The sequence below is a fragment of the Wasmannia auropunctata genome, unplaced genomic scaffold (assembly GCF_000956235.1).
Source record: "Wasmannia auropunctata unplaced genomic scaffold, wasmannia.A_1.0 LD335569.1, whole genome shotgun sequence".
Lineage (NCBI taxonomy): Eukaryota > Metazoa > Arthropoda > Insecta > Hymenoptera > Formicidae > Wasmannia > Wasmannia auropunctata.
Window position 1 is genome coordinate 42,535 of NW_012027321.1, and position 27,727 is coordinate 70,261.

General features: G+C 34.0%; 1 protein-coding gene across 3 annotated transcripts in view; it reads right to left on the reverse strand.

The window, feature by feature from the left end:
* Positions 1 to 1,665: 1,665 nt before the first annotated feature.
* The window catches only part of LOC105456708 (protein kinase C, brain isozyme), a 74,878-nt gene continuing 48,816 nt past the window's right edge, over positions 1,666 to 27,727 (reverse strand). Inside the window, exons 4-14 of one of the 3 annotated variants that reach the window (XM_011700945.1) lie at positions 18,104 to 18,212; positions 11,479 to 11,607; positions 7,413 to 7,566; positions 6,231 to 6,459; positions 5,822 to 5,953; positions 5,570 to 5,743; positions 4,963 to 5,054; positions 4,303 to 4,504; positions 2,919 to 3,107; positions 2,381 to 2,521; positions 1,666 to 2,315 (exon numbers count right to left, since the gene is read on the reverse strand). In XM_011700945.1, the coding sequence (XP_011699247.1) occupies positions 2,163 to 2,315; positions 2,381 to 2,521; positions 2,919 to 3,107; positions 4,303 to 4,504; positions 4,963 to 5,054; positions 5,570 to 5,743; positions 5,822 to 5,953; positions 6,231 to 6,459; positions 7,413 to 7,566; positions 11,479 to 11,607; positions 18,104 to 18,212 (1,704 nt within the window). In that variant the 3' untranslated portion in view covers positions 1,666 to 2,162. Of the gene's footprint in view, positions 2,316 to 2,380; positions 2,522 to 2,918; positions 3,108 to 3,282; positions 3,399 to 4,302; positions 4,505 to 4,962; positions 5,055 to 5,569; positions 5,744 to 5,821; positions 5,954 to 6,230; positions 6,460 to 7,412; positions 7,567 to 11,478; positions 11,608 to 18,103; positions 18,213 to 25,307; positions 25,420 to 27,727 lie in introns of those variants that run through there. The other 2 variants (XM_011700944.1, XM_011700946.1) reach the window with 2 other exon arrangements.

Sequence of the window (27,727 nt, forward strand, 5' to 3'; positions counted from 1 at the left end):
CAAGAACTTATAAAGGCCAGAGAAAACGTGATTATTTTATCGCAATGAATTTTCAAAGTGTAAAAAAGTTCTGTCATTATCTTTTTACCTTGTGGCATTATCATAATTCGTCGTACATTGTCATCAATTGCAGTTGCGTCATACGAATAAGATTGAAAGAAGTTGCTCGTCGAGTTGCCAATATCGGGTGTATAAAAACGAAGGAAAAGCTCGCGTCGAGCTCGCGTTGATTACGTCTACATTAATTTAACGCGTATTAAATCGATAATAATCGTTAATCATGCTGTTGACCGTTGTTGCGCGCGTACCACGATCATCGAAACGAAAGAACAAAAAAACGCAGAATCGAGAAGGAAAACGTCGCGTGAGTATGTCTTCTCTAATTTTATATTATACTCGCTTGTACTAACAATAAGTCTCCCTAAGCTCCCTCCGATAATCGTGTTCCTCCTTGACAAGACGAATCGCAAAGTCTCGATGAGAGAGAGGAGGCGCATTTCCGAGTAATTACAAAGATGCGCGAGGAAAGCGCTAAGTGGATCAAGGCGGTGTCCTTGATCCGTTCGATTGTCAGACAATGCAAAAATTAATCATTTGCGCGCACTTCTCATCTACATATAAAATGTTCGTCTCTAAGGAAAAGAAAATTTCAGAATGTAACGATATAACGTTATGTAAAATCCATTGAAGCATGCGGCAAGAAACTTTATGTAATTGTAGAGAGTTACGGAGTTAATCGCATATCCTTAGCGTATTTCATCTCGAGTGAAACATCATCATGCCGAATAATGTTCGCACGGGGATATTACATCGGCGAGGAGTGCATAAAACTTTTACACGCCAGCGCTCTGGCGTTGATATTGTCGATTCTCCTCGCGTAAACGCAAAACTATTGTATTACATGATTATACATTCCACTTCTGTATTTATTCGACGCGGCAATCGCCTCGCTTATTATCGGGCATCGGGCCACGATCGACTCAGCGCACCCTCGGCTCGCATCGAAAAACGTTTCGTCATTACTTATACTGATACAATGTAACTTATATTTTATATATATATATATATATATATGTATATATGTATATATATATATATATAAAAGTTTATCGAGCATGATATCTGTAACCATATCCGCGTTCCTATATCGAAGAAAACGGAAAAAAAAACTAGAAGAGAACTTCAGACTCATGCTTTCGCAATGAATAAAGGAGAAAGGGAAAAGAAAAGCCGTATGCGGCTTGTGTTTTACAGGAGTGTGAGTGTATCTGGTGAATACTTTTATACGTTTACACGTATGTATGTGTGTGTGTATGTGTGTGTGTTTGTGTGTCAATATGAGAGTTGACCTCGACGTAGCACTAATAAATTCTTTACCCGTCGTGAGCCCAGAGAATCTAAGGACTCAGCTCTAAAGATACGCTACATAAGAAGATTAAACCGACGAGAAGTGCAACATTAACGAAATATCGATAGAAATTTATAATGTATAATATATATTATTTATATTTATATATATATATTATGTATATGTATATATAATCATATATTAATCCATTCGCGTTCAATATATATATTATATATACTCTCTGAAAGGCGACAGTAGAGAGACTACTGAAATAAATGCATAGGTATAATAACATACGCAAAGAACGAAGACACTGATTTTGAAATTTCTCTTTTGCCAGTCGTATTATTTTTCCCGTATTTTCTTTGTAGAGTACGTGTACAAAGCATTCCTTTTCCACGTGCTATTTCTCCGTTCGTCAGCTTTGTCCTTTGCTTGCAACAACTATACAGATTCGTTCGATGAATCTCCCACCATCTACACTATCTGTTTTAATTTTTCCTATTCTTTACAACGTAAACAACGCAACAGACGATCGGTAACTGTTTAGAAATACATCGAAGAATCATGTGTAAATTCCTAATGAGATCCAAAAATAACAGAGTCCCAAAGTTTCATTTTTGTCATGAAAATGCTACAGTAAGATTCAGAAATAGAATTAAAAAAGAGAATGAAATTGATAGAGAGTGAAAGAGAAGGATGAGAGAGAAAGCGAGAGAGAGAGAGAGAGAGAGAGAGCTGAATGATAAAAAGAAAAGTGAATAAGGAATGAAGTGAAGAATGGGTACAAGTCTAAGGAAAAAAAAATATTCGCTTAAATGTGTTGCACAAATTCCGGATTGAGATACGAGAAACCCATAAATTCCGTCTGGTCCAAATTCATCATGAATAGCTTATCCGTAGGAGTCAAATCTGTCTTCTCCGAGGTGAATTGCTTGTCGAAATTACTCACGTCCTTGCGATGTTGCTGTACAAACAAGAACACGTCGTTTTAGACATTTTTCAAAAATATTCCACAGTGAAAATACTTACAATTTTTGGCTTAAATGGTGGCTGCACCTCGCGATTCTCTATCTTCTCCCAATCGATACGCCGGAAAAATGCATGGCTTCGCACGTCGTCCTCGCCGCGCATTCCGCATCCTAGTCTCTTGCTCGGGTTCTTCGTGAGAAACTGAGCAACAAAACGAATTTTACGCGTGAGCTAAAAATTTTTTCAACAGCAGCAACGTATATCATCCGTACCTCGCACATTCAAATAAATTACTTTTGTTAGAAATTTTCATTATATCACACGTCAATTTTTAGAATTATTCACAAATCCATAGTATTTACGTTGAAATATTCATAGAAATGTCATTTAATTATCCAATATTGAAATTCAAGACATTGCGTTCAGTTCCTTCCGATATTTCCACTAAAGAAAAATCTACCTCGAGTTCTCTAAAAAGTCCTTCAGAATATATTTAAATAAATCCGAGACTCTCTGTATATTGTACAAGCGTCTAAACTTATTTAAAATTCCAGGAAGCTGTAGAGAGATAATACGGGCGCATAGAAGACACGCGTACCGCTTTACAAACTTCTTTGGCTTCTTTAGACAGACTCTTCGGATAACTGACGTTGTGGTCCGTAATCGCAGAAAAAAGTTCATCCTCATCCTCGCCGTCAAACGGTGGCTGACCTACTAACATCTCGTAGAGTAATACACCGTAAGCCCACCAGTCCACGGATTTCCCGTAGGGTTGATATAGGATAATCTGCGTAAAGATTAAAGAAATTAAACAAGCCCCGGCAGTAAGACAGTACCGAAGTTCCAGCTTCACTTATTAAGGCGGCAGGATACTTTAAATAAAGATTTTTTTTTGCTTGAATTGCAGGAAAAGTATAAATACAATCTACTTGTAATTTGGCATTTTATTAATACATATGTTAAACTTGTTTGTATGTTTCAAATTTTATTTAAAAATATTAATCTCTCGAAGAAATACAGTAACCCGCGTAAAACGTGCACAAAAAACGGTGTACATGATTCCGCCATTTTGGTTATTCTGAAACAAAAAAATCGAAATAGCTTCATAAATTAAAATGTACTCCCTATCGCGTGACCGAGCTTTATTTCATTTTTTTTTAATTGATGGAAATAAACATGTTTAAATTTTTGACACATTTTTTGACATTATAAATGTTATTGTATTTTGGAAACTGAAAATGTTATCAACAAAATCGTCGGTCATGCAATAGGGAGTACATTTTAATTTATGAAACTATTTCGATTTTTTGTTTCAGAATAATCAAAATAACGGAATCATGTACACCATTTAAAAGTGCAAGTTTTACGCGGATTGCTGTATTTCCTCGAGAGATTAATATTTTTCAATAAAATTTAAAACATAACAAGTATAATATATGTATTAATAAAGTGTCAAATTACAAGTGAATCGTATTTGTACTTTTCTTCCAAATCCAAACTCAAAAAAATCTTTATTTTTCAGGTTGGTCAAAGTATCTTACCCCCTTAAATATTCTAGAATTTGGCGAAAATATACAACGCATTTTTTGCGATATTTAAAGTCAATCTTGTGATAAAATAATAAAGATTTCGTGCTAATATGTATAACATTTTTAAAAAATAAATAATTTCTATTGAAGTTTCAGGAGCAAAAATAAGTAATATATTTTAATAAAATAAGTAATAGATTTTATCTATCGTTCAATTTCAAGTTGATTGTACTAGAGCAGAAAAAACTTTAATTTGAAGCTTAGAGTTAGAGTTACTTGGATACAAAATGTTGAAATTAGAAAAGTTGTGAAATAAGATAATCCTTCTGCACATTTCTGTCGAGGAAAAATTGATTTGAAATTTCGCAAAGAACGACAGTATATATCCGCGTCGCTCGCGCGCCAGTATTCTGCAACATCTTGTTCATACAAGATCCCTGTTTAAACATTCACCTCGGGCGCTATGTAATCTGGCGTGCCGCAGAAGGTCTTGGTGGTCTTGTCACCGGTGATGCCTTCCTTGCACATGCCAAAGTCCGCAATTTTTATGTGCCCGTCCTGATCTAGCAAGACATTGTCGAGCTTGAGGTCGCGATAGACGATGCCGCGCGAGTGCAGGAAGAACAAACCGATCGCTATCTCAGATGAGTAAAATCTGCAAACGTGAAAAGAGACGTGTGTTAACTGTGAAGCGCAAGGTCGACGTACATACGTATATACTCGCCGTCGAGACGAATCGCGATTCTAAGATTAAGATTTATGTGAAACTGCGCGGAACGCACGCCGCGCCGTAAATGCGGAAGAAAATAATGAAATCGCGATATCACGATCGCGATTATTAATGAGCAAAAATTAAGGTCAGGATGATGACGACGGCGAAGTGCCATGCGCGTACGTCCGCCTCGGCGAGACACATCTCTCGGGTACAATCGGTTTTCATTTCGTATTCGGAACGTGTTGAGAAAGTTCGACAACGTGAATCGCTCGAGAGTTCCCGTCCTCGACGTTTTCCCACGTCGTCATCGTCGTCGTCTCTCACGGCGCTTTAATAGAGTTAAGGATATCGATCCGCAAGTTAAAGCGGAGCACGTTCATGAACACTAAAATACTCACACTGCCACCGGCTCTTTAAATTTGCCACACTGCTGTATTTGGTACATCAGATCGCCGCCGTTCACGTATTCCATCACGAAGTACAGACGATCCTGAAGCGGAAAGCAGAAAGCGGATCTTTGTAAAGCAAGCGTTTTAGTTAATCTTTCATTGCGTTTCGCATCGTTCATGTATAAGAGAGTTTACATGCTATTTGCTCAACGCTTCTTATTGAAGAAATTTTAATAATATAGTATTAATAATGTAATATAATATTAATAATTTTAATAATATATTTTAATAATAATAAGAAAACTTAACAAGAGCGGGTTATTTTGAGAAGACGAGTGAACAAGTGTTTTTTTTTTTAGTAATTTTAAATATATATGAATATACTTTGGTTTAATGGAATTTTTATAACTTCTAATTAAATATATTGAAGTATTTTAATCAACTCTCTTCTAAAAATTACATGATGAAAAGATTTTGGATATAAGAAAAAAATAAATAAATTAAACAGTTGTACGTGCAATTTATATTGATCTAATTAAATGACTAATTCAAAACTGCATTTAATCATAATCGGAAAAGTAAGCGGACGAATTACAAAGAAAAGTGCTGTGTGTACCATTGTCTGAAAACAAGAATGCAATTGCACCAAGAAGGGCGGTTTGCTCGAGAGCGCGAGCACACGTTTCTCGACCATAGTGCACTCCACATCGTCGTCCTGTATAATGATGTCCTTCTTCAAGATTTTAATGGCATACAGCTCATCGGTCCCCTTTCTCTCCGCCAGCAAGACCTTGAATTAATTGATTCTGTCGAAATGCAGCCAATTGCGGGGTAAAAGCAGCCGTTTCTCAAGATTGTTAAAACTTACCTTGCCGAAGCTACCTTTGCCAAGTACCATTAAGAAATGGAAGTCGCTAGCTCGTATCAGATCGCTCTTGCCCATGTTGTGCGGCACATCTTTATCCTGGGTCGGGTGTGTCTTTTTCGTTACCGAAGTTTTCTAAATCAAGTCAGCAAAAGGCTCGCGTATAAGTCATGCCAAAACTGGACAACCGTTATTTAAAATACAAAATAAGAAACAACTTTGGATATTATTTACCTGAATTTACCGTTATTTTTATCGAAAAGCTAATCAGTTATTTTAATTAAACAGACTATTTCAAAGTGAAACCTTTTCATAAATTTAATTCCTTTGTATCGAGCAATGAATAGCAATGTGCTTATTTTGTATTTTAAAAATAAATCCACGAATCACACATTGTCCAGTAAATAAATACCCGCATTTTGGTTTTAAGCTCGGCGAGGTCGACGCCCTCCTCAGGAACAGGTACATTGTAGAACTCTCCCTCCTCTTGAGTAAGGAGCTTGAACCACCCACTTGCGGGCGCTTTAATAAGCTCCGATATGCCAAAGGATAGGGATCCCATAAAATCATTTCTGGATGTTCGATCCCAATCCCATACTTCGATCAACAGCCGCCTGTCTTTATCCTCGGGTTTGAGGTCGCTAATAGTAAAAGCCAGATTGCTAAAGCGCTATTTTATTTCATGGGGATAGTAATTCTTGCAATCTCCCCTAATTCAATCTCAAGACATCCCTTTCCTTGTGATTTGTCATAAAATAGAAGGCTTAATAACAAATTATTTATGTATATAAAGCTTAAAACAAATTCTACGCATGTAGAGATGTAAATAGAAAAAAAACAAATTGGTTTTTTTTTTCATTTTTTTTAAAGAAAAAAACATAAGCCTCGTTTTTCTCAAAATTTTGTTTTTTTAGCTGTCTATTTAATGCTATATTTTGCTTAATATAAGTTAATTTTTCATGATTTTTTATTTTATAGATAGTTTTATAGATTTAAATTATCATCATTTTAACCTTTACGCAGAACGAGAAAGCCAATATATTGATTCTGAAATATATTTTGAAGCAAGAACTTCAATGAATAATTATAATAAATTCTACTTAAGGAAAAGCTGTTTAGAAAAAGAATTGAAAAGATTCTCCTTCTGTAAAAGTTAAATGTAGATCACATTAAAATTAATTATATAATTATATAATTACTATTTATAATTAATTAGTCGTGCTATCGGAATTAGAAAAAAAACCAATTGGTATTTTTTCAATGAAAAACACGTTTTTTCTAATGTTTTGTTCTATTAGAAAAAAAAAACTTTTTTACATCTCTATACGCACGCTAATACTTATTAAAATCTTTTACGTAATATATTTTCTAATTCAAAAGCCATTCCTGCCAAAATCAAATTTTCCTGATTAATTTATTAAAACAATCTATCACTTTAACTTACATACCGAAGCTCGTCAAGCTTATGAAGTTTGGAAAGAAACATCTCAAAATTGAAACTTCGTTAGAGGGACATTTTAATTCTCAGAAATAAAGATCTAATTGTCCGATGCGAACTCGGTTCTCGATTAGCGGACGAACAAAAACAACTTACAAGATGATTGTCTCGTTCCATTCTGGATTTAAGTTTGACTTGATTGTCTTTGTTTTCTTCTTCACGTTGTCCGAATCCGGGATTAGCTTCAGCTTAACGTAAGGATCCGATAGCCCATTCGGATCCATCGGAATGAGATTTCGTCCCTCTCGCACTGCGAATGAACAAATCGATCTTTCGGAAAGGATTCATGAAGAGAAAAATACTCGGTAGCTTCGAAGCATGTACTTATCCGGTTTTATATGTATAAAGTACTTCGAGAAAGGAGTGTTATTTTCCGATTGTTAAAAAAATTTTCGCAAACGTGTGTCGTAAACAAATTGCGAGATGCACTAAAACTTATCAAATATTAATTGTAAACATATATAATATTTTATTGTTTTCCTTTTGATTATCGTTTGAAATATTTATTTATTTTTAAACTTAATTCATGGTATGTATATAATAGTTCTCAAACTATTTAAAATTAGACGTAGCATATGGAAAACAATAAAATATTACATACGTTTACAATTAATATTTGCTTGAATAAAGTAAAATCTCACTTTTTATTAAGCTTCTTTTTTGAAACACCCTACATCACCTACATCAATCCTTTTTAAATTGCCCGAAAATCATTAATATAATTCCCACTATATTTTACGCCAAATATATGGGTCTGACATTTTATAATATGTAATTAATATCCTACTGGCTGGAGGTAAAACGTGACTGAGAAGAATGTAATTAAGGAGAGAAAAATCGCGTTTTGTTTTGCACGAAGAAACCTCTAATCCGTTTTATCGCTAATTTTAATTAAACCTCCAGGACACGGCAGTAATATCCTGGTAACCCGCTCGGGCGCGCCATGAATGAGTTTGAAGAAACTAATTTTCGAGATAATCGACAGGTGATAAGAGCTTCGAAGCAATCGATACGCCGCGGCCGTTTCTTCGCAATGCTTATCGAGTCATTTAGATGCTGCAATACGCGGCGAGATGATATTGCCATGGTATTTTATGAGTTTGTTGCGAGATATTGCGTAATCCGTAAACGATAATACCCCGCTTAATCATCTCTAGCTTTGTGTTGACGTGCAAAACTTATTATGAAAAAGAGCTAAGGTAAAATTTTATTTGAATTTATATTCATCGTGATATTTGTACTTCTCCATTTTATGTCGCGTGAAAAATAATTCTGCAAATAACATTTAACTGTATTAAAAACATTTTACATTAATTTAATAAAATTGTGCAACAAACGTTATGCAGCTTTCAAAATAAATCATATATTTGCAAATTGGCATACCGTATCTTTCATTTTACATGTGTAAAATGTAAAGCATTTGTACGAATAATTTGTCGTCGAATGTCTAATTTTTTTTTTATAAAATATGATGCCATGCCGGCATGTACCTATTTATATGAGTAAGTCTCAGTACAAACAAAGGTAAAATACATATTCGCTTTTTTTTTCGTTCTTTCTTTTTAGTCGTAAATATGATGCAAGTATATCTTTGAGAAGGGTAGGCAGGTTGCTACATAAGAAAGATTTGCTTAGATTGCTTGTTAATTATTGTCAAATTTCTGTAACTTAAATTCCAATTAAGCTATTCGCGGAGCAAAATGATTAGCGAATATACGAGATATCTGATGGTACAATTTAGGTTCGCCAGGGTTCTCTCTCTGCGTAACAGCATCACCCTCGGTGAACCAATTTGACGAGAGCCATGGAAAATTTAATGCATTCTAGTCGTGACGAATTTAGAGGATAGCGATGGATATCGGCGCGTTAGTGCCGGTTGCGGATAATTACGCTCCCAGGTTGTAACGGCATTCAGGGTTATTACGTCTTTACGATAATAACGCCCGTGCTCATCTGGCCCTTAGAAGGTTCAATATATCGCGCGCGATCCTAGATAACGACCAATAATAACTCCGATGCCGTTGTTACATGTAACGTCCTCATTTATCCGAAATGGTCATCCATGAACGACACGACGGCAATGACATTGTGCGGATTTTATTAAATCGGACACTCAAAAAGAGAAGGCTTCCTAATTAATTTTAACGAGCGAGAATATTCGTAAAGAGCCTCGATAGTAAAGAGCTACTAATAAAGAGCTATTAATATCGCGCCGTTTAACGATCGCCTTCCCCTTCACATCGTCTATCTTTATCTCGAATAATTGTTAGAAATTCGTTTTGCTGCAATCAGCGATCTAAGCATGCCTAATTAATTTATTTATGGTAGACCCTCGTCAAAGACGTCAAAACAATGATGTTTTTTTGATTGCGGAACGATCTCGTCGTAAAAACGACAGTGTAAACATGTCACGAAGATTCAATATGAGACGCATTTCGGTACTCTCTAATTGATAATAATTTAAACCGAAAATCTTTTTGCGGCATAATCAAATATACAGATGCGTCCATTAATTAAATTAAAAGTCCGTTTTGTATATTAAATTAAAAGTCTGTTTTGTATCTTTTCGTATATTATATTAAACAAACCAAACATTATTTTTTTCAATATTATTTTATTATTTTATCTGCGTAGAAATTGTAAAAAGATTAAACATTTTTTATTTCATTATTAAATGAAATACTAAATAAATTAGCAAACAAAGAGATCCTGTTAGAAAATATATATTATTGATTAATACGTCATGATAATATTACAAGCAAAGTAGTGTAACTTTCAACATATTGTTTTAGATTTTTAGATTTTTCCCTTTGAATCATATAAAGACATCAAAAGAAAATAATTATATTTTATATTAAATACTTTTCTAAACTTTTTTGTATCACGGAGAAAATATTTTATTGCATATTCCTGAAAGTACAGCTTTTGCATAAAATGCTGCCATAAATCGTATAATTACAATACTAATTTTTAGTCATCAAATCTGTTATGCGTAATGTTATATAATAATACTATAACATAATTTTCTTACGGTATAGTAATTTAAATAATATTTACTTTAATTTATCTAAAAATCTAGAATAGCGAAGAACGAGAGAGTTTGTTATTATCGTATCGCATAATCAAGTATAAAAGTTATTAATGATAACTGCAGAAATGAAAACTATAAAAATAATACAAATAACATAAAATAAGAAAAAATATAAAATATCAAACAATCATATAAAATGTCAAACAAATCAGTAGCCCATTGACAAAAATTCTTAAATCCACTTGAAATTTGTTTAGCAAGAGCGAAAAAACTTATATTAATTTTTTATAATTTTTGTTATTCAAGCTACCAATATGATCTTTCTTTGAAAAATTAAAAAAATTCATTATTTTAGTTACCAAAAGGTATATAGCATGGTATGAGAAATACAACACACAATTTTTATTTATTAAAATACAATGCACGTTGCTGGTTTTGTAGATGATAAAAGTATTTAGCTGATTTTCGAACTGCAATGTCCGCCACATTTTAGATGCAAAATCAATTAAATCTTAGAGTAATTATTAAAATAAACAGAATTTTTATAATTTTAAAACATTTTAATTACTCTATTAATATTAAAAAGGATTTCTATATTATATTCCCAAACTCTATATCCTAGTTATTTATTGGAAAAATACAATTTTTTTTCTCTTTTATCTTTGTGTCAAATTCAAATAAAGCACAAAACATAGAGGAAAAAATTACAAAACAAGTTTCATAAAAAAAATAAAAATAAAAACAGCACTGTCGCATTTGGAACAGTACAGAGCAGAGATTTAACTTTTTTTTACAACTCAACCCACTTTTCTCTTTTGACTTTGTTTTAAATTATTTTTACAACGTTTTTACAACATTTTTAAAACGTTCAATTTGTAACTAAGGAATTAAGAAATTCAAGGTTTCTAATTTTTTAATATTTTTAATATTTTTGGAGCTGTTTTTGTCTATCAACTACTCAAATATAATTGTATAAAATATAGTTTAACTGATTAATTGATTAACTAGTAATACTGAAATAATTGTGTAAGTCTAAAAGCGTGAGAGAGAGAGAGAGAGAGAGCTCATAAGTTTTTTAAGATAGGAAAAAAACGATAACAGTATAGAAACAAAATTTAATTTTAAACCTACCTTCTATGGAAAGTTTGCTACCGGGGCATGTGATGTGCAGGTGTATACGACCACGTCTTTCGGTGTGATCGCATCCGCATAGATTCGGCACGCTCTCCTCGCACCTCTTGTGCACGTTCATGTCGCATGCTATGTCATCAGATTATTATCGATTATATCATCATCGATCATCTCTGTTTCTCTTTATGGTGCCGCGAAAAAATATCAATTTGTTGTTTCGTTAATTTTCAACCGACTAGTGAAATCGCAGCTGTCGCTCGAATTACACAACGGGCTGTCTCGTTCGTCCATTTTAAATATTCTTAAATTGGCGATATTTCTTCCGAGATCTTAGGAGCTTAAAGTTTTTGAGCGCAGCTGCGGTTACGCATACGTACACGTGGGAGATTTATGGATCAAGGAGATAAATGAGGTATTTATTTTGAAAGCGGCGCGCGTATCACATTTTAAAGAAACGTTTCAAACGTTGTTACACGTCTTTTAAAGCCGACTTCTTAAATTATGACTTGACATCTAGCCAGTAAGACAAAAACCGTTATAATTTCAATTACAGAAAATAATGTTGATCCGTCACAATAAAAAAAATATAACGATAAAAATTTCAGATATCTACATATGTAGATAAAAACATGTTTTTTTTTAAATATTAAAAACATGTTTTTCTTATTAAGAATAATTGTAACGATTGTAGCATTGCATTTCGCATTACAGCATTATCTACTAAAGTCGCTTTCAAAATAATTCGCTCGAATATACTTTAGAAGTTGAACATCGAGACGATTCACATTCCAAAATACGGGAAAGGAGCACTTCGCTCTTTTTCATGTTGATGAGACTGGCATCTATAAGTATTGAGATGGGAACCGATGTGAAACGGATGAATAGAATAACAGAGCGAATCGAATTTTAAAAAAGTCACGGCCCAGAAGACGAGCGCGATGGCAATACGACGGCAAGTGCGCTTCCTGGCAATTTAAAGACGGTTCGTGCAAAAATTGAAATACAGCGTTTTTATGAAAATATGCGATTCGCTCTCCGATTCCATTCATCTGATTTTATTGTGAATCGAAGCTATTCGACAATGAAATAAAGTCATTGTACATTATGAAGGGAAAAAAAGATTTTTATATAAGCTATGGGGATGATCTCATTTCTTGTTGGAGTTACTACATTCCCACGCGTACATATGTAAAATATTCTACAAGATCTCTCGCCGTTTAGCACACGGAGACCTCTATTATTGTAATGAAAATTCCGATACAAATGGTAAATAGCGACGTGTATGACTGTGTACAGATACATGTCAACGAAAAGCTAACTGCGGATAACACGAATGATAATCACGCAAGTTTCAACACATAGTATGCAATCAAGAAGTTCGCATGTTTGCGAGGGAAAGGTAATACGATTACTTGAATTCACGCGTCGATAAGTGAACGCTGTAAATCTACGTAAATGTTATATATATGTATGTATAAAGATTACATGCATGCACGACAAACATTATCCATGTGTGTATATGTATACATATGTATGTGAATTCGTATATATCGTGCATCAGTGCGTAGAACACAAAAATACGTACATATAGTGAAGTTCTTATATTTATGTATAAAGATATGTCATCTTTTTTTTTTTACACTTTTTCAGATATTCATTATGTTCGCAGAACAAGTCTCAAAAGGAAAATAATAAAAAGAGGTGTTGAAGAAAACAAATAAACTACTAACTAACGTAAATTCTCTAATAAGTAAGCGCTGCTAGAGTTATACGCAGCTAAATAAGGAAACTTCATTGTTCACTTAAACCTAAAGACTTTACCTTTCTTAAACTCTTAACTTAAAATTTAATTATCAAGTTAACGTTCAGATTAAAAATTAAAAACTTGAATCGAACGGCTCCTTTGGAGATTTTCCTGTGAAGAAATCGATTTTAAGGCGGTCGAAGGAGAGCCGTCGTTAAAATTAAAGTCGGAGAGAGGTATCGAGAACGATCCGTAACAAATTATTAATCTAATTATTGTAGATATAATTCATTGAGAATTTCATTGTATGTACGCTTACGTATCATATGTACAATCACTGCAATCGCAATTCATACTACATTAATTATATGTATTATTATTCCATTTTAATAATTAGGTGTATTAAGTTTAATAATTACTCATCCAAGAGAAATGCTGCGCTAAATGTGGTGTAATATATACAATCTATACATATGTAATACACTGGTGGAGATGCGTGTGACGGCGCATCGGTGGTGTGGGTGGCGGGTGTTCCGCAGCACCCGGCGAGATGCACGGCACGCGACGCGGGGGTTAGAATGCGCCGTGTGAATAAGCGGCGAGTGAATAGGCGAAGAAATGAAGATAGAGAGAGTGGTATATTAAAATGCGTTTCTGCTCGCGCTTTGTCGTCGGGGGATAGGCACAAGACGGTCGCCGTTCAGTCACGGCGGAGAAACCGAAGAAAGAAACCGAGCGGCGCGCCAGCAGTAGTACCAGGTGTGGTGCAATGTGTAAGGCAGTCGTGTGATAAAACACAATCAAAAATGCACCAAGGTCGAAAGTATACCTACATGAGCTGGCCGATATACATATACGATCACATTAATATTCTATTGTACCGTTGAATACGAATTACTATGTTATACCAAGCAACATATACTCGTTCGAATCGCGAAGTGACACACAGTCGATTGGGTTTCCCTGTACGGTTGAGCGATCGTATACGAAAGATGTTCCATGCGTTTAGGGGGTGTCTCTAAGCAGGCGAGGGATTCCTGCCGAGATGCCGGATGCCGCTTTCTCTTATCTCTTCGAAGGAAAAACGTATATGCAAACGGCAGGTATCTCATCGCGTCACGACGTCCGGCGATACGTTTACCGCGCCACTTCTCGCCGCGTGTAAAATTCACGGCGAAATACATACATCATAGTGTCGCCCGTTGCCCGGTTTTCTGTGTCAGTACGGCGTGCAATCGTGCATCTCGTCGTCTGAAAGCTTTTCCACAGAGCTTCGCAAGACGAGAGGCCGACGGTGAGATATATAGCGATGTACACACAAGCGCGCTTCGAACGTGAGGTGGCGGATCTTCACGACGACGGCGCGCGGGGGGGACTTCTTTCAAGTGCATCGAGAAGGATGATTACGCGGTCTAAAGCCCGTGTAAAACCCGTGTGGCGCGAATGTCGAAGCGCAAAAAGTGAACCACACTCGAGTGAAGGGCCCTGATTTTTAAAGTGAGATTTTCTGCCGACGGTTAACGACAGATACGCTGGTAAGCGGCATGATTACGTGCGTTCCATATTTTTCAGAATGATCTTCAATTCAATTGAAAGTGTCTTCCGATCATTGAAAGCGATATGATTTTAGAAAATTCGAATCTCTGTTTGAATGCTATAAAATATCAGAGAAATATGATCTCTATATTTATTTATAACTAAAGTATTAGCGAAGATTAAACCCATCGAAATTGTATCTTATATAGTTCACATTCCGATCAAAAATATCGTAAATTAAATATTATGTTTTTCTCCCGCAAATTTCAGACATATTAATATTTATATTTAGATAAAAATTAAATGATTATATATTTTTTTTCTTAGCCACGAAACTTTGACAGCTTTAATCAAATCTTGCTAAAAAAGAACGAGCAATCTAATTAAAATTTTTAATTTCTTTGTTTCATTTTCACGGTATAATATAAAATAATAATTGAAGTTATCTTATCAAAATTCTGCATTTAAATTCTTTATAACATAGTTAAAAAGAAAGATATTAAATTAAAATAATACATTCTAAAAAGGATAAACGAAATATATTTATAGCTTCAGAATTTCAAAATAAATTTAACGTTTTTTTGAAAAAAAATGTCAAATATTAAAAATAAAGCCATTTTTAACGTATTGAAATTCAATTATTTCAGAAACCTGATCTGATTGATAAAATTTGACTTGCGACATCGGTTTCAATATTTAAAAATAAATTACACTTTGCTTGGTTTAAGATACTTTTTGGATATAAACTATATAATGTAATTATTACAATGCATCGTTTTTGTTGAATTTAAAAGGCATAATTTTTTTTGTAAAAAATATATAATTTCAAAAAGTCTATATAACGCAATATATTTTCTCACAGTATATAATAAATGTTCCTCTTTGTCGATTCTTGAATGGTTTCTGTCTAACAAAGTTAGCAATGAAAAACGGTTGACCACATTCGTTGGGTTTCCGCGCTATTCTATAATTAAATTTCTATAATCAAATTAATTGCTCCGATAAATCAAGCTCAACAGACTCTTCTATTTGTTAAACGTATATAGGAAATTCCTGTACGGTTTCATCACAGATTGTCGTTGTTCATGGCACGTATAAATATGCTTGCACCACGACATATATATTTGCGATGTATCTTCAAATAAAAGACCGCTACATCGCAATTTTAGAACGGCTTGTTTGACGACTCGAACGGTTTGTTTGACGATCAAAGCGGCAAAAAAAAAAAAGAACAGGTTGTTTTCTAGTTGAAAAACTGAGCGACAATACGTGCGTTATTACCTTGAAGTGTTAGCTAAATAATGTTCGTTGACATTTATTCGACTTTCGACAATCGTAATGGCGTAAAGTCTGTCGCAATCGCGAAAACGACAAATTAGAGAAACTTGAGAAAATAGAGAGCGGCGCGAGTGACACTACTTTATGATCGGAAATCATTCTGGGAGAAATGTCTGTGTCACAAAGAAAAGTTATACATAAAAGTATTTCCATAACTTTTCGGAATAATCTTGGAGAATAAAAAACTTATACAAAAATTTAAAAAAACAAATGGAGTAATTATAACATGATTTGATTAAACATTTCCTCAATTTTGTCGAAAGTACTTCCAAAGAATTTATTATGTTTTGTAATTCTTTATAAATTTATATAAAATTTACGCAAGATCCACTGCATAATTTCGCGTTAGATTCTCCTAGATGTCGATGATCGGTTCGTAAATTTAAAACTACGCCTTAAGGCATCCGTCCGTTTTGGGCAATGTGTAATATTTGATCGAGCGAAATGTTGTTGAATAAACAGGTTCTCGAACAAATGATCCCGAATCTACAGTCATCCGTCAATACAGATATCGAGTGCTGGAGATACGAAATTTCGAGTCACCTAATCCGCGCATTTCCAATGCTTGTTTTCCCGGGCGACAAAGAAACTTCAAGAAATATATGTTCTGAAATCTTCGAAAGTCGATGTTCTAAAGCCGCCCCACCTGGGTTCAATTCAACATCTATTTCCATCCGATATCCCGACGCAAATATTCAATCAATTTTGTTTGACATGTTTTCTTACTCAAATCTATCGTGTTTTTAAGAAAAATATTTTGTCATCTTTTTAGCTATAAATAAAATTTGTGTCAATTGAAAGATTTTGTGAAGAAAAAAACAATGTATACAGAATTATTCAGTTTGATAATCTACCACTTTCAAGAAATCATATATTTTAGCGAAAATAGCGCAAATAAAATCCTCGTAAAAATAAATTTAATTTCAAACTTAATTTAATTTCAAACTTAATTTAATTTCAAACCATTTATTATATATAAATAAATGAGTATAAATGATACAGTCTCAGTGAATTAAAAAATAATCGAATCCATTTTAACCGTCTAAAATATAACGAGTAATTATTATACTCTGTTTTATTTTACTTATATGTAACAAATAAAAAAAAGTTTTGCTAATAGTGCTAATAATTGCGCAATTTGAAAGTTTAAACCATTGAGTGAAAGTTAATGTTAACGGCTAATCAGCGATCTATCTACGCTGATTCTAGGAGTATCTCTATTCTTTTCGTACCGCTAAATTAGTCACGATTACTTTCGTACCGCTAAATTAGTCACGATTACTTTAAAGCGATTTAACGCACCACGAGATAAAAGTAACAAGGAGGACCTAATATATGTATATCGTTCGAGTATTTTTCTATATTGCTTGTAAGCGCGCACGGCCCTCGTAATCTGAAAAGCTTGCAATTGGGTCTCCGAATAAATGCGCGAAACGAGCGCACCGAGAAGCGCGATATCGATACGTTAGCTATTAATAGCGGTATAACGAATTACCCGTTCGCACCATCGATGGATTTTCGATATTCTTTTTTATCGGCATTTCTCGCTTTGCCCTCCATAATAATAATACCTATACCATCCATTAAAGCGTTTCAGTGAAACCGTAACGCGATTGTTATTGCGCCGCATAACAATTATATATCAATAATGCAACGTCTTTACCCGTACTAATGAATTATATTGAATCAATTATATATATCTTATTGCATATCTCACATTGCCATTTCATTATATCAACACGGAAATCGCGGGCATCCGCTATCTAATATTCCGGGGCTAAAATCGATATCCGAAATTTTGCAGGCCTATCCGTCAAATTGATCGCCCTATACCAAGACAGATATTCGGGCAACCCCAGATGGTCAAATTCCTGTGTAACTATGACGGGAATTGATGGTAATGGTGGCGCAGCGGGATCGATGTGCGAGATATCTGATTGTTTGATAGGTTTGACGTGTTGTTGACGCGCGACTTGATTTCTTAGTTTTTTTTTTTTTTTTAACTACCTGAACACTTGAGTCCCTGATGGGCGATACCGTGAAGCATCGAGCCGCAGTGGTCGCAGAAGGTCGGCGTCAGGTACGTGAAAACCTCCCATTTGTGCTTTTGGCTCGCCTGGGAACAAGAAATAGAGGCCCGGGAAAGCCCGGTCCTTCATTGTGTCTGGATCCGGTGTGTGTGGCGGAGAAATCGAGACGGACGGTGTTGGCGATGTGCCGATCGATACCCCAAAGCGAGGCATCCAGCTCCGGGGCATCCGGGAGGAAAAAAACATTAAGCCCATTCTCTATTTCCCCTTTCCCCCTTACTTAAACCATAAAACTCGTTTTTATTGTCCTTCTCTTTTTTCTTTCTTTTTTTTTTGCGATCTTTTCCCAAAAAGCTGAGATGAGGCAGAAGCAACAAGAGGGAATACGTGCACGTGGACCACGTGATGATGAACATTAAGGATAAGGTTGCACGCGCACGATGAGCGTCGTTAATGAGAGTGTGCCGCACAGGTGCAACTTGTGACTCTTTTACAAGAGCCTAATTCATTACAAGTATCAATACGCGTGTGGATACGACTTATCTAATCTAAACGTATTCTGTATGCGCAAAGTTCCTAACTGGCGCACGAAGCAAACGGTTTTTTTTTTCCTTTCATTCAGTCAATAATGAAATAAATTTACTGTTTGCAATTCGACAAATCGAAAGAAAACTTTCGCTTTGTCGTAAAACTCAAACGGAACTGGCGCAATACAGACAACAATGGCGCGAAATAAATCATTTCTGTGTTTTGTGTTGTAGTCAGAAAATTGACCTCTCGATCATTCTGCAATTCCAAGGAAATAATTATTACAGCACGAATGTTTTATAAATGAAAGCAGTTATCATCATGTACACAACCTCGAAGAACGATGTGCAATCGCACATTGTTAAATTTGAACGCCATATAAATATTCAAAATAACTTCACTTCTCAAGCCGGACTGTATCGCGGACGGAAATACTTTTTAACAAGCTTTCCTAATTGCACGAAGAAAAGTGCAATTTCACGGTAATGTACACGAGAAGGAGATTCAAAACAGCGGAATAATGCACACAATGTCATACGAAAAATTCCCTAACGAGACGTTAATTGTGGAGTCCTGAAAGGTTGCGCGCAACTCGAGGCGTGCATGACGGTCAATTGGAAATTTGTCGTTACTATGAATATTTTCCCTCGCATAAAAGACTATAAAAATCAGTTTCACAAGATATCGACGTGGGAAGACTATCACCAGTTATTATCGAGCCTGTACGGCCAACAGTGGCGCGTTATTCTTAGATCCGTTGCAGGAAAGGCTTTCACTCAGAGCTCTCAAAAGAATATCAGTGGAAAAACGCAGTATAAATTGTAACCGATATCTATTGATGATAAAATCTACAAAATTTCGACTGTTCGATTAAAAATTCCGAACAAAATCTCATGCAATGTAGTATAAAATTGTAATATCAAAAGTAATCTTTAATCTTCAAAAACGTTGAGAAGAATCAACTGCATGTCTATCTTCGCAATTTTTGAAAAATATTTATTATCTATGAAGAATCAGCAAATTAAATGTATAATTAAATAATGTTTCACTTCTTTTCACAAACTAGCGCAAAGTAGGAATTATAAGTACCTGTGACTTCATCAGACGGAAAATTTATCTTAGAAAAATCCTGTATTTAAATCCTTCATCAATCCTGCATAACATAGCAAAAAGAAAGCTATTGAAAAAAAATACATTTTATAAGGTAATGAGCAATACATTCATGACTTTTAATCGGAATTTCAAGATAACTTTAACCTTTTTTACAAAAAAAGTTAAATATCGTAAACATTTTTAGGACGTTAAATCTCAATGATCTTAGAAACTAATGTGCTGAAATTTTTGGCGTGCGATATCGTTTTTAGTATTTGAAAATTTATGAGAAATACCTACTCCGGTTTAAAATAATTTTTTGCTGTAAACTAATATTATATTTTGATCTCAGAATATTAAGCACGAAATTTTTCGATGACTTTTTTGCGATGTAAAAAAAGTATATTTTTTTTTTCCTTTGGAAGTTAGCTCGCAAACGCTTCGTTTAAGAAATATTGACTTCTCAAGTTACAGAACCACAGGAATAAATAATGTCTTAATATTTTGCTCGTTAATGACCTTCATCATTAAAACGAAGGATAACCAAGCGTGTGAAAACATTACATATTCATCAGTTAGCATTGATTTCCTAAGTTACATAAATATTTAAATGAATAATATCAAAAAGAAATTCTAGGTTGATTAACCTAGAATTTCTTATTCTTCTTTTAAATTTGCTTTCTACAATAATCAAAATTATTGAATGTATTGTTCAAAATGGTAGCCTCCAGTCTTGAAATAAGCATTTATAATTATCGACGAGAGAACGAGTGGCTAATTGATACATTTGATAATATTTTTTCACACGCTTGCATCATCCTTCGTTTTAATGATTGAAGATTATTAACGAGCAAAAAATCAAGACATTATTCATTCCTACAGTTCTGTAACTTAAGAAGTCTATATTTCTTAAACAAAGCCTTTGTAAATTTCCAGAGTAAAATTTTGTTTGTTTTAAAATCTTAAATTCATATTTTGAGTTTGGCGATTTAACCCGGGAATTTTCTGTATATGTATGTACTTCTTTATTATTTCTTTATTTATGCATATATGTATGTATTTTTTTTATTATTTCCTTATTTAAATCTCCACTTTTTTTGCAAATAAAGTACAATAATCATTTTTAATTTGATTTTGCATACTGAATAGTGAATCCAAATCTGAATAAAAAATTCAGATTATAAGAATAATAAATTTGGATTGCGCAAAATAGCCAAAATGACCAGAATTAATATTCTTGACCATATTTTTATTTTTTTTGCAAATAAATATTTAGTTTTTGTTTGTATTTACTTCTGAAAAATGAAAATAGTGTTATTATTTTAAGAAATGCTTTTTTGTGGCCTTATTTGTAGCCTTGTGGTGTTGTTATATAATACAATAATTGGATAATTTTATAGCGCGAAAATTAAAGAAATAAGGCAAAAAAGCATTCTTAAAAATATTAATATTTTTAAGTTTTAAAATTTTTATTTTTTAGAAACAGATACAAATAAAAAAATATATATAACGCAAATGAAAATCTACTAAATCCAAGATATACAAAAACTTATAAGCTACTGAATTTTTCGAACTAATGCCCATGAAATTTAAATTCAATAACATCAGTATGGATCGAGACTTCTTTGAGACGAGCAGTTTTCTCTTTTTCGCGGTACAAAGAACCTCTGCGCAACGTCAGCTCTCTCACTTCCGTTTTCCAGCCTTTTCTTCCGGGCCGTAGACTCAACCGTTTAATTAATTTCCACGCTAGCCTTTTGCTCTTCCTTTTCCTTCCTCTTCATGTTCCAGGCACCAGCTCGTCTTACAAGAAAATCCTTTACCGACATTTTTCGTAAAAGACAAGACCTCTGTCACGGCCTTACGAAAGCATCCGACACGAATATCGTCTAAATGTACTCGGCTATCTTCGTTAGAGCATTACTCTCTCTCTCTTTGCTTGCCACCGCTGATCATAGTCTAGTTTGAAAATGCAATTTATACGTAGTTCGAATACTTTATATTTTGTTGCGCGATGTGAATAAAGTCGAATCATACTGAATATCTCAATGAAATCAATATACAAGATAAAAGCGTAACTAAATAAAGATAAAATACACTTTATAAGTTTCATATAAGATATAAAGCCTAACTAAATAAAGATAACGCGTCCCTGATGCTTAAAAGTTGTAGACCTTAAGACTGTATTGCGCGAGTGGAAGTAGCGTACTATAAAACTGTTTTCTAACTTCATTAAGAAGTTTTTACACTTGTCAATTGATCTCTTCCGTTTGTACAGTTGCGCGAATAAGATACAGTTGAGGCCTTTTTAAATATGTCAAATAAAAATCTGTGTATGCAACGCCAAAAATAATAGAACTATTTTTATAGTGTCTTTTTATACCTATATCTTTTATAAATATTTTCATGTTCACACAAACTTTTATTTATTTTTTTTATTTAAACTTATTTATAGATAATTTATTGTGCGGGTCTGATAAAAATACGACAGACGTCACGTATAGCATCCATCCCATTGTTCTTTAAGATACATCATTTACATAAAAATGTAAAAATACTTGCATATGTTAAATATCAATTTCTTACCGCGATGAAAATTATCTGAAACTGATGCAAGAATTTGATCAACAAAGCTATAAAGAATATCAAGACTTTTACGGCGGAAATAATTATGAAGAATTTAATCGCAGCCATTTCGGCAATCTCTGGATGCTCGACCACGAAAACATGAAATGTGGGTACATTTAAAAACTTACAGAGAACCATTGTTTTCTCACCTTTTTCTCGACAACAATAAGAGCGACAGTATGAACAGAATATGTAGCTAAGAACGAAGGAATCTGGCAAGCCAGAAATGAAGAAATTAGACGGCACGATGCGCCCATATGTCCTGGAATTGTGCCAATCCCTCTTTTCCTACTCATCTATTTTCTTTTCGATCCCGTTTTCACAAGACAAATTGTTACACCAACTTGAAGAATTGAATGTGTGAATCATCATGCTTATGCTAATTAGACTTAATCAAACAATCACTGTCAAAAGATGCTCCTTTAAAAGCTCGCACCTTTTAAGGGCTAGATTAATAGTGCCGCTTTTATCGCTACATCGACGACGTGCAAAATTGCGGCTCGCGTGCCGCTGATCGCCGTGAAAAGATTAGCGAAACGCGATGGCTTTGCTCAACACGACGGAGAAATGATAAACGTGCTTGAGGAGCATAAAAGCGAATCACGCGAGATAATCTATAAAGGAAAAGCTAGCAATATAAGATGTCCATTATACTGTTCATTCATTCATCACAGACATTACGTGGAAATGTTTAATCTTATATATATACCAAGTCTGAAATTAAACTGCCGATAAATCGTGGATAATATTGAGAAATCGATAATTCACTGGGTCAAATTAAGACGTTAAGAAGACACGCGCAAGAATATCACGAACTATCAAGGAAATGAAGAGTTTCAAAGAGAGATAAACTGTGAATAAATTGTGAAATACACGAGAAGCATCGTTTTAGGGCAAACATATATATACATATGTATATACAAAGGGTGAAAGAGAAAGAAAAAAAAGAGATAAACGAAGAATGACGTCAACGACTTGTGAAAATACATTGAAGAATCACATCGAAAAGATACAGCGAAAATCACATCAAGAAAATACACGAAGAGTGCACGACTTTTGTGCGGTTACGGTGCAACGACGGAAAACTCGTGACAGTGAAAAAGACACAGAATTGTAAGAAGATCATCAATCTACATGCGCCTAAGAAAAGCACGAAGAAGAAAAACAGACATAAGGAAAAATATGCTTTATAAATACAGTTAAAAACTTTAGAATCTTTTCAATCTCCGATAGTATTTATATAATTATTTAAATAAAAATACTGTCGGTTTTTTTAATAACTTTGCTAATTTGTTTTTGTTAGCATATTAAAATATTCGTAAAATTGTATTTAGTTATCTTCCTTCTTAGACATATGTAGAGTTTTGTATCGTTCCATCATGCACGCACGCGCGCAAAACAGACACGCACACATTTTTACACAAACCATGAACAAATCACAAAACGATTCCACAGATATTAATTAATAGATGCAAACTTGCTCGGAATATCGATAAACAGTCCTGTCGGAGATATAATCTCCTTTTTATTCCATATTTATAACTGTACAAGGATTATCTACAACTCCGATGGGAGGGGAAACTTCGTAGAAAGAAAAATATATAACTCGCGCTCGATATCGGTGACTAAATGCGCTTTCGACGTGGCTCGGCACGCGGACTAATTGTCAAAGCGTGCTCCTCTTTTCCCTTTTTTTTCCTTTTCTTTTATGTTGTCCTGAACACCTGATATACCAGCCTAAATACTCAAAGGCGAGTTCATCCAATTATCGACGAAGAGCAGCCTTTTGAAGCACTAACTTCCCGAGTCAAGCGCAGATGTATAGAATATATACATCTCGAGTAAGTGTGAGCCGAATATTAAATAAACTAGGATGTATTAAGCACAGAGGGTCATTTTGTACGCACGCGATATTCGAGGGAAGCAACAAAAAGGAGATACGTAATAAAAGGTAAAGATGCAGCATCCTCCCTGATAAAGGACAAGAAGAGAACGAAAATGAAACGAGAAACTTTAGAAACGCGAAATCCGGCCACATTTCCTCGACTGTATCCTTCCGTTTGCTACCTTTTTTTTTTTCTTGCCTTTCCGCTGGATTTTACTTATAATAACTGCATTCTCACTCCGTTTCTCCTTGCCCTTTCTTGCTGCAAGACAGTTTACTGTGATAACATCCTTTTCACAGTGCACAGTTGTTACGCAAGTTAACACGTAATAATCCACACATGACACATCACACGCGCGCACACATACGCTGCAGCCATATGTGAGCCGTGTTCCTGCTAAACAGAGAGACGCAGTTAATGCGCACAAAAGCCACCTAACAGAGTGTACAATGTCAGTGCAAAATCCACGTCGAAGGATGTACCGTGTACATAATTAAAAGCACCGCTAATCGCATTAGCAGATACGTCGGAACGCGGAGCGAACAGGGAGGGCAATCATTCGCTGCGGCATTCATCTGCGTGATCGTTGTTAACGCGATTAATCGGATTTCTAATATCCACCTGTGACGGTGGACGGAGATACGACGTAGAACTGTTATACAATATTTACAGCAAGTATTATTTACAAAGAGGAGAGTGAGAGAGAGAGAGAGAGAGAGAAAAAGAGAGAGGAGCAAGAGATAGACGAAGAAATACTATACAGGAGTACAATACGAAGACAAAGCAACACCACGCTGGGCCAAGAAAACAGAAAGAAAAAGAAAAACGTGTAAATAGCGTACTGTACATCATGTAAATGTATGTATGTGTGTATGTGTGTGTATGTGTGTGTGTGTCGCACGCACGCGCTATATGATGTGTGCGTGTCCTCATTGGGTGATTGTATTCTGGTATAGAACTGTGTTTCTGAGTGAAATGCGTGTTTGAATCTGCGTATCGCTTGACTTTTTGTTGGTTTCGTTTTCTTTTTCATTCGTCATATGATACCTTGGCACTTCATGCCCTGGTGGATGACACCATAGAGAAGACTACCGCAGTGGTCACAGAAGGTGGGGCTGTTGTAGGTGTGTTGCTTGAATTGGTGCTTCGTCCGCGTGTCCTGCGTTATTACACCATTACACCGTGCACACACACACACGCAGACTCTCGGGTTTGATGATGATGACGAAAGGGAAGGAAATTGTAATCGTGGTGACATAGCGGCCATGGGTAGGAATAAATTGGCCAAATCGTCGGATTTCCCAGTTTATTTAAGTATAATGCGATTTATTTAAAGGCGAACAATTATCATTAATATTTAATCTAGTGAAATTTAGAACGGTGCCGAATTCTCGAAATTGGTTTACTAATTCTAGTCATTATATGATCATTTCGAGCGAGATTGAACGTCGGTCTAACTGCTCGAAAGATTAATCTTGATCTATCCTTTGAATTTATTTAGGAAATTCAGAATATATTTTAAAGAATTTTCAATAAATGAAAATTTCTTTCACTCATTCACCAGTTATTTTATTGAAAATCTAGTTTTTTTAATACTTTAATTGTCAAGTTGATTTTGGCATTGAGCTCTGAGAAGTTAAAATCGAGAAGTTCACTGTTTATAAAATATGCAGGGTCAGATTTATTATATTCCATCTCTAAAATTATATTAAATATAGAATAATATAGATAACAACACACAGTATATCTGAAATTATTTAATATAATTTCAGAGATGGAATAAAATGAACTCTACAGTATATTATTCAGAATCAAAATAATCGATCTTTTTGTAATTGAAATAGATACTTATAAGGAGGGAAATTAAAAATAAATAATTTTACTCTTGAGGTTGGGTGTTTTTTTAAAATAATAAATATTTCTGTTGTTGAAATATAAATTATTTTAATATTATACTTAATTATTTTTTTAAATATAATTCTATATAATTTATCTAGTCTATATAATTTATCTAAGTCTATATAATTTATATATCGTTTTTTATTAAACACTTAGTAAAATTATTTTTAAATGGATAAATAAAACTGTCCTACAAATGGGTGACCCTTGCGGAAAGTGACTCGTACGTCACTCAAATATGGTGACATGGCAATTAAAATATACCTATTAAATAAGTCAATTTATTTAAGTTTTTTATTAATTTATAACTTATATGACATTTATAGTATAATGTAAGTAAAATATCAGATGTAACATAAAATTAACATAAAAGTACTTAAAACTGTAAATATACATATTATTTTGTAAAATGTACTATGTGACTGTATAAGTCATAAAGACGTTACATATTTATGCATTTTCTATAATTGCATTTTATAAATACGTTTTATTGAAGAACATAATATTCGATATTTAACTTATAAAAATTAAAGAAATGTATACATGCAAAACTCTCTCAATAGTTTTTAAGTTAAAAAAATTTTGAAATTATATTTTTATGTCATTTTCAAAGCTGAATTGAACAATGTAAATTTAAAAAATTTTCGAGAAAAATAATCGGATTGTAAAATCCATATTCTTATTTGTTAAACATTTTTATAAAACAGATTTTAGTCAGAAGAATAAAGGAGAGATATTTAAAAATTGACAAAATTGGCTCAACCTAATATCTAAAATACCAATTTCACATTGTTTCTTGAGATAAATATAAGAGAAAAACAACAATGGTAGCAACGTTCAAAGAACATTGCTAAAAATAATAATAAGTATTCGTAATTTAGATAATACGTTTTAAGATACAGGAAAAGTTAAAAGAACGAAATAATCCGTTATTTTTTCCAATGTTTCTATATAATCATATAAATATAAAAAGAAATGTGAAATTGCAAATTGTGTAATTCTTTTTTGAAATAAAATTATGTGTTCTTAAAGTTGTAAAGTAAAAAGGATTTTTTAGGTGTTGGTTCGGGAGGCCAATGTTGATCATTTTTAGACTCTACTCTTTTGTCGCAAACATTAGGTGTAATTTATGTTATCAAGGTCATTATCCTGAATAACAATCAACAAGTTTTAATGGTTTTTCATTCTTTGTTAAAAAGTTGTAAATCTACGTATAGGATGTTGCTTCGCGTGGTAAATCATAAACTTGTGTGAAACCTAGGATGTCGCTTCGCGTGGAAAGTTGTGAACGCCAACATGGAACCTTGTTTCGCGTTGTAAAGTGTATGCATGGACACAGTGGGTTCCGTCTACCCTTATGGAGGGTTTTACCACTAGAAAATTAGATAAGTAGCTTAGGTTCTGTAGGTCACTCAGATTCATGACCTTGATAACATATGTCAAGGTAATTTGAAGGTTGCTCTCCTTTTGTACAATTTGCACCTTAGGCTGCTTGCAAAAGTTTGTAAGGTCACAAATAGATAATTGTAGTAACAACTTATTGTAACTGTATTCCTTTAAGTTGTTTT